Raw genomic sequence first — 12248 nt, 5'->3', positions numbered from 1 at the left:
AAAGATAAATTTCAATTTGTTCTTTTAACACACTTAAGCACTTCCTGTCTTCAGAGTATCTTCAGCTTTTTCTAAGCTTGACTAATACAATTTAGTTTTATTCGATCTGAAGACTAAAATGTAGAATAATGGCAATTCCAATTTAAAAATGTGTGCGCTAGATTTGCACATGTAATTGGATTTAAGAGTAAGCAGCAATGGAAAACTTTCAGATCAGAAACAATGGGACATAAAGGATTTTTCCAGTTTTAGAAAATTGCTTCCTTTGTAGTGTTATATTCTACAGAAGACGGCTTGTTCCTAGGAGGAGAATAAATGGCTAAGCAATTGATGAAACTGTTCCCGTACTGAACCACTCACACTGCAGATTCCAGATGCTCTACATTCTTGACATCAGAATGGAAAAATTTACTGTTAGTCTAGAGAAATTTAATATCACCATTCTTGTCATATCCTTCATAGCTTCATTATTAGGACAAGTCTGTGGAAGCTATAAACTAGTGCTAAATGATAAAAAATATGGTCTCTGCGTTCCATCACTCTTGCATATTACACGAAAACACCAACTTTGTTTTGGTTAGCTTAAGGAAAGAAACGGAGATAAATGGATGTGCATTTGCTTTCATATGCTAATTAATTTCCTGAATTAGCATTCTGAATGATGATGCCAGACTTCGAATCAAAAATTTTTACAGCAACTGAGGGATAATAAACACTAAAGAACATATATCTAAGCCCAGAACAACACTGTAAAAATTTATTGTATTAATAAAATGTGACACACCAACCTTTAAATTTTCCACTTTGTCAAAGGTAAAATAATCAGCACGATTTGCTGCCATTTATAACAAGCTGCCATTTTTTCACATTTGAACTGTGCTTTATAGTTCTACAAAGGTTCAGGCAACACTTGCCTTACACACAAGAAAACAGCATCACAGTAGAAACACTTATTCTGACATCCTCGTTGTTACACAATAAAATCAGTCATTAACACCAAATATTAAAAATTATTTAATTCTGAAATTTGAGATGAGTATTTATGCATAGGTTCAAATAAAAACATAAGCAGTACACATACATATTGGATAGACACACTGCACTGTCCTATCAGACTCCAGTTATAAAGAGACCACTATGTGCTCAAATTTATGTGCTACAAAAAGTTCTCTTTTTATGTTCTCTTAAATAATTTCACTGAATATATGGGCTTCCTGACACTGCAAAAAGTTAAAGACTAACAATTTTTTTTTGCAGAGTGATTAATTCATTTCAGCATGTCCATTATTTTAATTTTGCAGTTTAGTGTTTATACAAAAAAAAATTAAAATTTTCAAAGTTCCAGAACACTGAGTAACAAGATAATGACATGCAACTGATTGGCACCTTGGGAAAAACATATGTTTTGATTTATTTGCTATTTCCAAAAAAAAAAAAAGAGGAAAATGTTGAAATTTTTACAGATGGCATAGCAATAGAAATATTAGTGTTGTATATTTTCTCTAATGAAAACAAGATTTTTGCTATAAGTGTCCTCAAAGAACAAGATTACATATTCACTAAAGGTAATAGTATTTTAACTGAAAAGTTGTACCTAGTTTTTAATTCCTCCAAGCTACAGTAAAGTTGTTAGCCCACCTTAAAACAATGTTATGACAGAAAATGTTGAAAATGAGCAGTCATTTAGGCCCACCGCTTTTAAAAATATTATTTCCTTCAAAATGGAAAAGTCTTTAGTTTTGGAACTTGGCTCCCGGAGCTAAAGAATCCGCAGTTGTTTGAAACAGTTATTGGTCTTTTAGGATTTGTCTCAACATGTGTATTTCAGATTTAACACACCACATACTGTTAACATTCTGATGTGAGTTAAACAGTTGATCCCTCTTTGCATCCATAAGGGGCAAGACTGTTGCTGCAAAGTTCTTGTTTGTATGGCTCATCAGACTGCTTCAAAACTGAAACCCCTCACAACTGTAGTTACTGGACACTGCGTCAACACGGATACTTTCAAAGTTCATAAAATATACTTTCATGAGTTTTCAAAAGCTCACCTATTATCTGCAAGAATAACACATATATAAAATTGATTTAAAGTGACCCATCAGGCACAAATTAACAAGCAGCTTGTGGAAAACTCATACAAAGTTTTCATATTCTTTTTTTTTAAAAAATTCCTGACTTCTCCAATGAAGCCAGAATACTACGACACCTTGAATAACCTTGACTAATTGACTGCTCCTTTCTACAGACATCAGCTTGGCAAGTCTTTAGTACTTCTATCTAGATCTTCATCAACACTAGAGGAGGCCATAGCAAGCACCTGGCAGGCAGTCAGGAAAGAACTCATTCCAGCACTAGGAAGGCACTAGGCACACTCACTGTATTTAACTCTTTAGTCACAATTTGCAAGCTTATAAGACATTTGGCACTGGGGAGGGGCGACAAGGATCACTAAACATGGCATTTTACATCTGCAAAAGGAAGACACAATATCTCATTAAGAGACTGAATAACAATGGAAATCAAGACTATTTTCAACTCAGTTGGGCCTAAAACTACTGGGAACACCATTTGATTACTATGTATCTCAACCTTTTGTGGTTGAGGCACATGCTAATCACATATCTCATACTGTTACATGTCTTGAGAGCAGAAGAAAAAGTCCTACAATCCCAGGCAGTACTGATGCCCAAAACCAAGTTAGTAAATTATTTCAGTGTTGCCATTCACTGTATGACTGAGTTTAAGGTTTAACGCTCAAAACAATTTATGCCATTACATCAATCAGTCATATATGTACAGACAAATACACCTGATATACACGTTCATGAGGAACACAGGGACATACAAAAACCTTAGAGTCAAGTACATTGACAAGCTGAGAAAGTTCTCCTGGAGAGAAGGTTGCATGGAGACCTCTTAGCAACCTTCCAGTATGTGAAGGGGGCCTACAAGGAAGCTTGAGAGGGATTCTTCATCGGGAACTGTAGTGATGGGACAAGGAGTAATGGGTTCAAACTGAAAGAGGGGAAATTTAAGTTAGATATAGGGAAGAAATTCTTTACTGTGAAAGTAGTGAGGCACTGGAACAGGTTGTTCAGAGAAATTGTGGATGCCCCAGCCTTGGCAGTGTTCAAGGCCGACTAGGGTGGGGTATTGAGCAACCTGCTCTAGAGGAAGGGGTCCCTGGTCATGGCAGGGGGGTTGGAACAAGATGATCTTTAAGGTCCCTTCCAACCCAAACCATTCTAGGATTCTACATCATCATCTTATCTTGAAAGTAAGTTTAGGAAATTAAACTATTTGAAATAATTATTTCATAGTTTATCCTTAAAACTAATATGTTGTATTGAGGTGTCTTTTCTGTGTTTTTTTTTTCTTTATACCAATGTGTTATTTAAAAAAAAAAATCATATTTAAATGCATGTATTCCACAACAGGCAACTAACAGCTTGCTGGGAAGCTTCTCACTACCTCTTAGTTGCACTAAAGTGGCTTCAGATTAACAGGTTTAGTTTTATTAAGTCAGCCAAGACTTGATGTGATGTTGGGCTGAGAAGCCACAGAACCTTCCATCTGACACTAAATGCACACAATCCATAGGCCCTGCAAGTTAACCTGGATGCTGGCACAGCTACACTGGAGCGGGACAGCACGGCAGAGTGCTCTCAGCAAAGGACACCTGGCATCACTGGAACTGCCAACTATTTGGGTAATTACAGCTTTTGGTCCAACCAATGTAGCCATACATTTAAATTTCTGGTTAGAAACAATACAGGCTATTGTACTTTCAAATTCACTACAAAGCTACACACTGCTCAACAAAAATAAAAAAAAACTGAGTAAAAATTGTTTCACCTGCCAGACCATTTGAATTAAATTTGCATCCAAGAACTGTAACGGTTTTAAAGAGTTTACCATCAGTAAATACAATTACGCACATTTTCTGATTCCACACCGCTGAATCAGTCTAGCATAATATGAAATATTAACACAAAACAGAACAGTTTAACAGTTTAGAGAAACTTCATTTCACTTTGAACAAGTTTTCCAACAATCACCATAAATATGCTGATACCAAAATAAATACCTTTTCCAACACCAGCAAGTTATATTTTAAAAAATTAAATCAGATCACAATTAAAGCTAGCCATACACCTCATACTTTCCCAAATCTTTCATATTAACATTAGCTGAAAAGCCATTTAATGCCTCTGGCAGATGGATATGGGGAGAAATCAAGAATGTACGGATAAAATATTGGCTCTATTTATTAATTCAGTATAAATTTTGTCTCAGCTAGCATATCCATTTTCATGAATATCTAGCCATATCTGTGCATTTCAACGTGGTGAGAAATTTTAGTAGCCTTGAAATTGTGAAGCAGCTGAAGGCATCATTTACATCCTGCACTTGCTGCAGCAGCCCTATGCCTCAGCCGTGAGCAGCAGCGTGAAGCAGAGTGAAGGTTTTCCCTGTGCTGTTTCCACCACGGCACACCAGCGGAGCAGCAAAGGCAGTGTGGAGCAGGATTCAATCACCCTGCAAGCCTTTGCCCTGGCAGCCTCCAACGGAAGAGCTACTCCCAGAAATCTTTCCTTCATCGCTCTCCTAAATTACCTTTCTCTTCATCTCATAATAATGAACCCAGATCTCTGGCCACCATTTTACATTGCTACATTTTTTAAACATGCTGTAAAAATAGAACTCCCTGATTTCTATCTCCCTCCTCATCCTGAAATCTGGTTTAAAAGGCTAAAATAGAAATTTTAGCACTTCAGATTAATTTGGGGTTTTTTTCCTATAGATGTTTCTGATGTCCCCCCTCTCAGCTCAGCCAACTACTCAGCTTTTTCTTCATATTATTAGTGCTTCTTTTCTTTCTCCTTTTTATCCTTTTCATTATCAAGCACGCTTAGAAACTCACAAGCTGATTAAAATGCATTAATATAGTAGTAAATAAAGGGAAGACAACTGTATGAAAACAATAAAAGCAAGGATAACATCTTTTTATGTTCCAATGACTGCAAAATCTCCTTTGCACTTGGCACTGCCTGCAGTGGGCCGGCGCCACTGGGAGGTAATCCATATGGACTGTGCAGCTATCACACCAATGTACTACCCCAGCAAAATATTTCCACCAGCATTCAGGACATCCACATCAGCAGCACTCAGCTTCAGAGGTCAAGGTAATTCTTAAAGAATCACAGAATAAACTACTGAAAATGCAGTTTGGAAAAATACCTAGCATTTAGAACAGCTTTCACACATCTACTAAGTATTATTACAAAACAGAGAAGAAAACACCAAAAACTGGAATATTTTGAAGGTCATGTGAACTACAATTCAGTTAGTAACAAATGTATTGGTTTTTTTAAATTAAAAAACTAACATGTTAGTTTTGTAGGTTTGCAATACTGAAAATACTCCCTTATCTGGCACAGTGCTTGCTCCTATACATTCTCAAGAAGAAACAAATGTAAGCCCTGCACATTTTCTCTTTCTAGAATTTACAATATTCAAATTCAAGAACCGCTTCTGACTTTCACTGTATATAAGCAATCTCACACAGTTTTATTTGGTGGCTAAACTTGGCCCATAAATATGGTTTTCCTGCTGACAATACATGAATCAAAAGCACAAAGTCTGCTTTGCACATTGGTGCACTAGTTTTTGAGGACAAACAGAAAAGCATTTTTAAATTTGTCAGTTAAGCAAGCTTGATACAGCGTTGAGAGGAAAGAAAGCTGTAACAAGTTTACGATGTTTTTCACATTAAAACAACACTTAAAGCATAATGATGTCATCTTGGCTCCACCAAAGTCAGCAACAAAGCTGCCATCTACTAATGTGAAGCCAGAACTGCAATCTTAAATCTTCCTAAATATACCAGACAAGTGAATGCCAGATCTTGCTTTTCCTGCAAAAATGCAGGTCTTCTTGCTCAGCCTTCAAACTCTAGTTGCTGGGCTCGCACACAGAGGTCAGGCAGACTTCTGCAACACAGAAACTATTGAAAGCGTCAGATGCAGCCCCAGGCATGAGCTCAGCCTCCCATTCACGATGGTTGCTTTAAGATGATCTTGACCTGACACTGACAAGACTATAAACCTTAAGGGAGGATCACACACATGTTATAAACAATGAGTAACTCTTTTAAATTATTGTAGTATAAAAATAGGTTTTCTATATGGCTAATGGAGAGTGGAAGAGAAGGAAGCATGTGCTTATACATAAGCCTTTCTCCTCTGTCTTACAGTTAGTGGTAAGGAATAAGATTAATTTAAAAGTCCCTGTGTGAATCTTTCTAGTAGAACAATGTTTTAAACAAAAGATTGCAAATAGTGTAGCCATGATTTTGATTTACCATAGTTTAAAGTCTGGTAAATGACTCTCAAAACAGATTTAAGAGGCATGGTTTGTGTTCAGAAGAATATACAGGTTAAAACATGGTATAACAAAAGCAAGTATATAAGGAAGCAGCTGCAAGTACATGGTGACACTTCTAATAAAGGCTGTTGATGAAGTAAAGGCAATGTAACATTGACACAAGCAGGTCAACACTTAGTCTGATCAAATATGGCCCCTCACGAACACTCTCCTGCTTTTGACAGTGGTCTGATGCTTCAGACTATATTAAAAAAAAAAAAAGAAAATCATTAATGCTCCCATACTAGTGACTGAGTGTCCAATGGTCCATGACTGGGCAACTTTCAATATTCACAGATGATACATTTCTATTTACTAGTCCTCAGTGAATTCTTTCATCTGTTTTTAAATCTAGGTTGACTTTTATTTCACTCAGGATCCATCAGACAGAAAAATAGGTTAGCCTGCATTTTATTTGAATGCATTTATAAAAGAGAGTCTCAGCAAACAGACTGAAAAAGGTTGTATCCCTACCCCAAAGGTCCCACTAAGTGACTTGCCAACCCTCCAGTGCCCCAAAAAGACCCCTCATGGACTAGAGCAGTTTCAACTCATTACATGTCACAACACCAGTCTGTGCAGGGAGGGCGAGAGGAAAACCAGCTTAGCCAGCAAGGAACAAGAGAGGTAGGGAAATCTTTATGTTTCACTTTTTTTAATCTAAGAGTGAGAGGATCAGCAGGAGAACAGGGCTTCGATCAGAAACCACCTGCACCATAACCAGGGTAGAAAGCACAGTTTGATGTAACCATTCCAAAAATACTTAAATGCTTATCAGCCCCATCAGGAAGTATTGTAAAGGAAGTGGAATAAAAAAGAAATTACTCTATTTTCTCTCCAAATGCCAATTTTTATTTAGAGAAACAATTTACAACTTGCAGCAGAAAAAAAAGGTTTTAACAACTATTATTTAACAGTAAGATATTAATTGTGTGTATCATATTTTATGATAGATTTCACAGGACAATGGAGATACCTGAGCTTTACCATACATCTTAATTATTAAGGGTGTATTTGCAGCATCGTATTGATTAAATAGCTCAGTAAAACATGTTTGTAGGGGCATTTTAACACACACAATTTCAAAATTAAGATTTTTTTTTCACTTTTTGGAGCCCTTTTCTTCCTTTATTCAGAGATGATGTCCACAAGTATTACTTTTGGACATATTAACATTCTTTAAACAATAAATGAATAATAATTTAAGAAAAAAATAAAGGCACGTTTTGAAAGGACACAAAAGGTTACATGATAAAGAAAGCAAAGATACAGAGTAGACACTGACACATCTTCAAAAACGCAGCTTTAGCAAACTGAACAGCTGCAACTCGCTTATCTCCATGGGGGAAGAGGGAGAACAGAAAGGTATGCAGAGGTAGGATTTGGTGAGGTGACAGTCAAATCCCTTAAACACAGGAATAAGGAGACAGAAACACAAACACAACCCTCCCTACCCACTGCAACAAAAACCACACCCATCAATTCTAAAGATTAATATTTTCATCTACGATAAATTTTACATGGACCTGAGGCATGGGGGGGAAAAATCACTGCACTGTACAGTCTATTTAAAATAAGAATAAAATGCAGTTCTTATATAAATAGTTTTGGATTCCTGACTTGAAATCTCCCTCTTAATTTTCCAAATTCTGCTTCTTGGGCTTAAAACTACATGGCACAGGGATGGAAAGCTGGGGGTGGAACGCAGGGATCTTTATATTGTGTTATAACCTCAGCTGCATCACCTTTTTTGACAAACACCCTCGAGCAAAAATATTAACTTCAGCTGTCCCTAACAAAGGGTCAAAAATACTGTCAGAGAGAGAGAATGTCAGCATAACAAGAAGATGAGATTTAATCTTTGAATATAACCTAATATTGCAAAGAAGGTGAAAACTGTGGAAAGCTACATAGCTGCATTCCCATTGCCTGCAGTCAGTGACAGGAACTGGGCTCTGACATGGAAGGCAAGGGAAGGAACAGAACTTGAGACAGTATTTTTCTTCTCCTAATTTGTTAAAGAGTTGTCAAAACCGAAAAGTCTGTGTTCAGAAATAACTCCACTGATAACTGTAACTCACAGAGGGGATAGTCTAGACTGCTGCACATATTAAGGCATGCATGATATCATGATTTTTTTTTCCTGCTCCTTTTTCCAGTTAACATTGTAAGAACCATGCTCAGAGGTGAATCCAAATTCTTCAGATCCATATATAATATCCTTTGGAGTTGTTCTGTTTTGGGGGTTGCGTATGGAGGGGAACAAGGTGGTGGTGGGACTTTTTAAAATTAATTTATTTTATCTGTGGTGTTTCACAGACCTAACTTAGCTTCAGGGATAAAAGGTTACGTGTAAAGTCTTAAATTAAGCATGTGTTGAGAACATAATTAATTATGTTATTTGACGATTTCTTGCAATAGAGGCTGTAGACTTAACAAACAAGCTCTGGAGGCCGCGTGCAGCCCTCCTCGGCCCGCGTACCTGTGTCACTTCCAGCTCCAGTTGATAACGCTGGCATGATTTAGGCTGCAGTGGCACGCAGGAACCTCAAACCAGCACTGCAGCCAGAAGGCAGAAGTTAATTTCGGTTTAACTGCTTGCAGCCAAGTTGTCTACAAAGATTTATGCTATCTCCCAGTTTCTCCTAGAAAGAACAGAAACAGAATTTTACAGTTAAGAACATTGTTAAACCGTAAATTACTGCAGCTAACCAAATCCAATCATTATCACGAAATAAGCTTTTATTTAAGACTCTCAAAACAAAGTGCTTTGCACTTACTTATGACTGTTAAGATTTTTGTGTCCCCAGGTAAAACAAGTTTTGTTTTCTTCAGTCTAGCCTATAATCCTACTCTGCATTAAAAATAATTTAACACATTTCTCTCATGTAAATTATACTCTTTAATTCCAGCAGGCTGGGCATTTTGGAAATAAAGTCTAGGAATATTTTATTAAAACAGTGAATAATTGAAGTCACTCAAATTTTGCTACTACTTATCTCAAGAAAATAAAATTGCTTACTAGCATGATAATTTATTCAGTGTTTCTATTTAACCTCCTTTCAACTGTTTTCAGGTCATTTAAGATCCGACATTCAATTTTTATTTGTAATCTGGAAATGTAATCTGACTTTTAACTGGAGCTGTTAAAAGCAGGACTAGTGCAAACGCTTCTCTAAGGTAAATTGCAGTTTGATTCGTAGAGTTCATTACCAGGTAAGGGATTTTTCTGTGATTCATTACTACAAAATCAGTATTTCTTTAACACATATTTTTTAATAATTGCACAGGCCTACTGATAGTAAATGTGGGGTCTTTCTTTTAACCACTTCTTGAGGAAAATTCAGAGCAAATGTAAAAAAAGTTAAAACTAATCTCAAATATAAGTGAATGTATTTAAATTCAAGTATGTTAAAATATGAAACTGGAACACAAACTTGTTAGAAGAAAAGTCAGAGTTAAGACTGGAAATGTCTACTAATAGCAGGTCAGAGGCTGATGTGTTTGCAGGGTAAAGAAAGGGAAAGAGGGAAGTAGAAGCTAACAGAAAACAAGGGTTTTCTCCACATTTCAGTAAACAAAAAGGATCCTTGAAGAAAGAAAGCAGCATAGTTCTGCTTTAGCAAAAGAAAATAAACAAATAGAGCATTTTGCTGCTGCTATTGCTGGTTTGGTTTTTGTTGGGGTTTTTTTAAAGCACATTCATATTAATCAGAATGACTTTTGAAGTCATCTTGGCTCTGAAAATGCATATTTTGGACACATTTGTACTTGGCAACAGTCTTGTGGAAGAGTAATATACAGGTGCTGTAAACACTGTATGCTGTTCAAAATTCTGTTTTTCACCAAAAAAGTCCCCATGTAGCTAAAAGTATTGCAACATATTAAGGGCCATCCACGAGATTTTGTTCAGTAAGTTTTAAATCAATTAGTAGATATGAGCTAGTTGTTAACTCATCCCTAGGCATGAGCCTATAGTTTAAATAGTCTGGCAACTTTTAAATTTCATTTTTTTTGTCCCCTAAATGTTTACCCAGTGAATCTGGGTGGGTTTTTTAAGACAGCAAATACAGCACAAGTCACATATCTGGCCAACTTCTTCTGTGATGAAAAGAACCAAATAAGAACTTAAAAACCTGTCTACTAACACTGTTTAAGAGTTTGGGGCTTTTTAGGTTATAAAAGTTTGTGGTGAAGAAAAAAAAGTAAGTTTTCAGTAAAAAAGCATCAGCTTCCAAAAAAATACTTTGACATGCATCAAATCAGCACAAAATCCATTAACTTAAAATTTAAAACAGGGATAAGGAATTTAAGTATTTCAGAGGGAAAGCTCATCTTATGATGACAAAGTTGTAAAACGTCTTTATGCAAAGCTAGCCAGGGTGAAGTTTAAAAGAAAAAAAAAAAAAGACATCGTAGTCAAGGACACGTTGTACCAATTAAGAAGGAACATATTCATTTTAGATTAATTCTGCTTGTTTTCTGTTTAACACGTAAAGGAGAGCCCTGTCCCAAGCTCAGGGACAGTCCCCAGTGTGAGCACACCACGGCAGCCGCACAAAGGATGGAGGCATTTTCACTTTTTGCATGTGTAAGAAACAGATTAAAACAAAACTACTGACTATTAATGGGACATCTTTGATTTATATGCAGCTTAAAGTACTTTCATCTATTAAAAAAAAAAACAAACAAAAATGCCAAACAAGGCATTCTCATTATAAGCACATTACTATTAATCAAAAATTCAAGAAGAATTTCCTTAAAGTTCACTGCAAAATGTGGAAAATCTTGCTGATCTACATACATGCAATGTATTTAAACTCCATCAGTTTGTTTTTCTTTATTTCACAGTAAATCATTCAGGGGAAAAAAATCCAGCTCCTCATTATTTAAGAAACTTATATACAACATAAAGTTATTCCCCCCAGATCCTAAATATATATTAATGAAAAATAAATGAGCTGATGAAATCCTTACCAGTAAAATGCTTAATATTTTGCTGGAATGGGACAGGGATTTTTTTTTCCTAACGTGCAAATTAAGCTACATTTTTGCAGTGATGATGCTATTTTCTTTGGCTCACTTTATTTAAAATGCTTTGGAAGTTTTTGCCGGAGCCCAGCCATAGGCATTGCTGACTGCTGTATGGAATCGATTTGCTGCAACACAGAAATACCAGCTGTTACAGTATGTCCTGAGAGGGATTACCGAATATTCCTAAATTGAAGTTCAATCCATCTTTCCATAAAAATTAGGAGCCAGGGCCAGGAACGTAACAGCAGTATCAAGTGCACCTGAGGCATTTACAATACCCAGCAGGACTGTTACAACCAGCCTTTAAAAAGGGCTTATTTTTGAAATTTCATTATTCCAGTTGTACCTTGCTTCTATAGATCGCACCGTATCGGGTTCTGCTGGCACCCGCCGCCTGGAAACAGCTCCTCCCGCCCGGCCCCTCACGGCCCCTCACGGCTCCCGCCTGACCCCTGGCGGCCGCCTCCCCACACGCCGAGAGCAGGAGCTTCCCGCCAGGCCCCGCTTGCTGCTGCCTCCTGCTTCTGCTTTCAATTGTTTAAACCAAAGGGTAAACAACTGATTAAAATGAAACAATAAAATGCATCATTTTGATCATTTCTGCCTGTGCTTACTTGCCTAACAAAAGGCATCTCTGTTTCTAGGGCGTTCGGGTTGAACGGAAGGTATTAAAAAAAAAAAAGCCTCGACGCTTGTAAAAGGTACAGAAATGCTTCCCCCCCCCCCCCCCCCCCCCCCCCCCCCCCCCTCCTCCCCCCCCCCCCCCCCCCCCCCCCCCCCCCCCC

General features: G+C 37.1%; 1 protein-coding gene across 8 annotated transcripts in view; it reads right to left on the bottom strand.

The window, feature by feature from the left end:
• MPP7 (membrane palmitoylated protein 7) overlaps window positions 1–12248 on the bottom strand; it is a 149466-nt gene that overhangs the window by 98793 nt on the left and 38425 nt on the right. For 6 of the 8 annotated variants that reach the window (XM_017820287.1, XM_017820290.1, XM_017820292.1 and 3 more), the window contains exon 3: window positions 8912–9074. In XM_017820287.1, the coding sequence (XP_017675776.1) occupies window positions 8912–8948 (37 nt within the window). In that variant the 5' untranslated portion in view covers window positions 8949–9074. Of the gene's footprint in view, window positions 1–8911; window positions 9075–11406; window positions 11467–11809; window positions 11920–12248 lie in introns of those variants that run through there. The other 2 variants (XM_017820288.1, XM_017820289.1) reach the window with 2 other exon arrangements.

This window comes from Lepidothrix coronata, unplaced genomic scaffold (assembly GCF_001604755.1).
Source record: "Lepidothrix coronata isolate B3197 unplaced genomic scaffold, Lepidothrix_coronata-1.0 Scaffold80, whole genome shotgun sequence".
NCBI lineage: Eukaryota > Metazoa > Chordata > Aves > Passeriformes > Pipridae > Lepidothrix > Lepidothrix coronata.
Note: the sequence above shows the minus strand (reverse complement) of the source record. Positions and strands in the feature narration are given on the sequence as shown.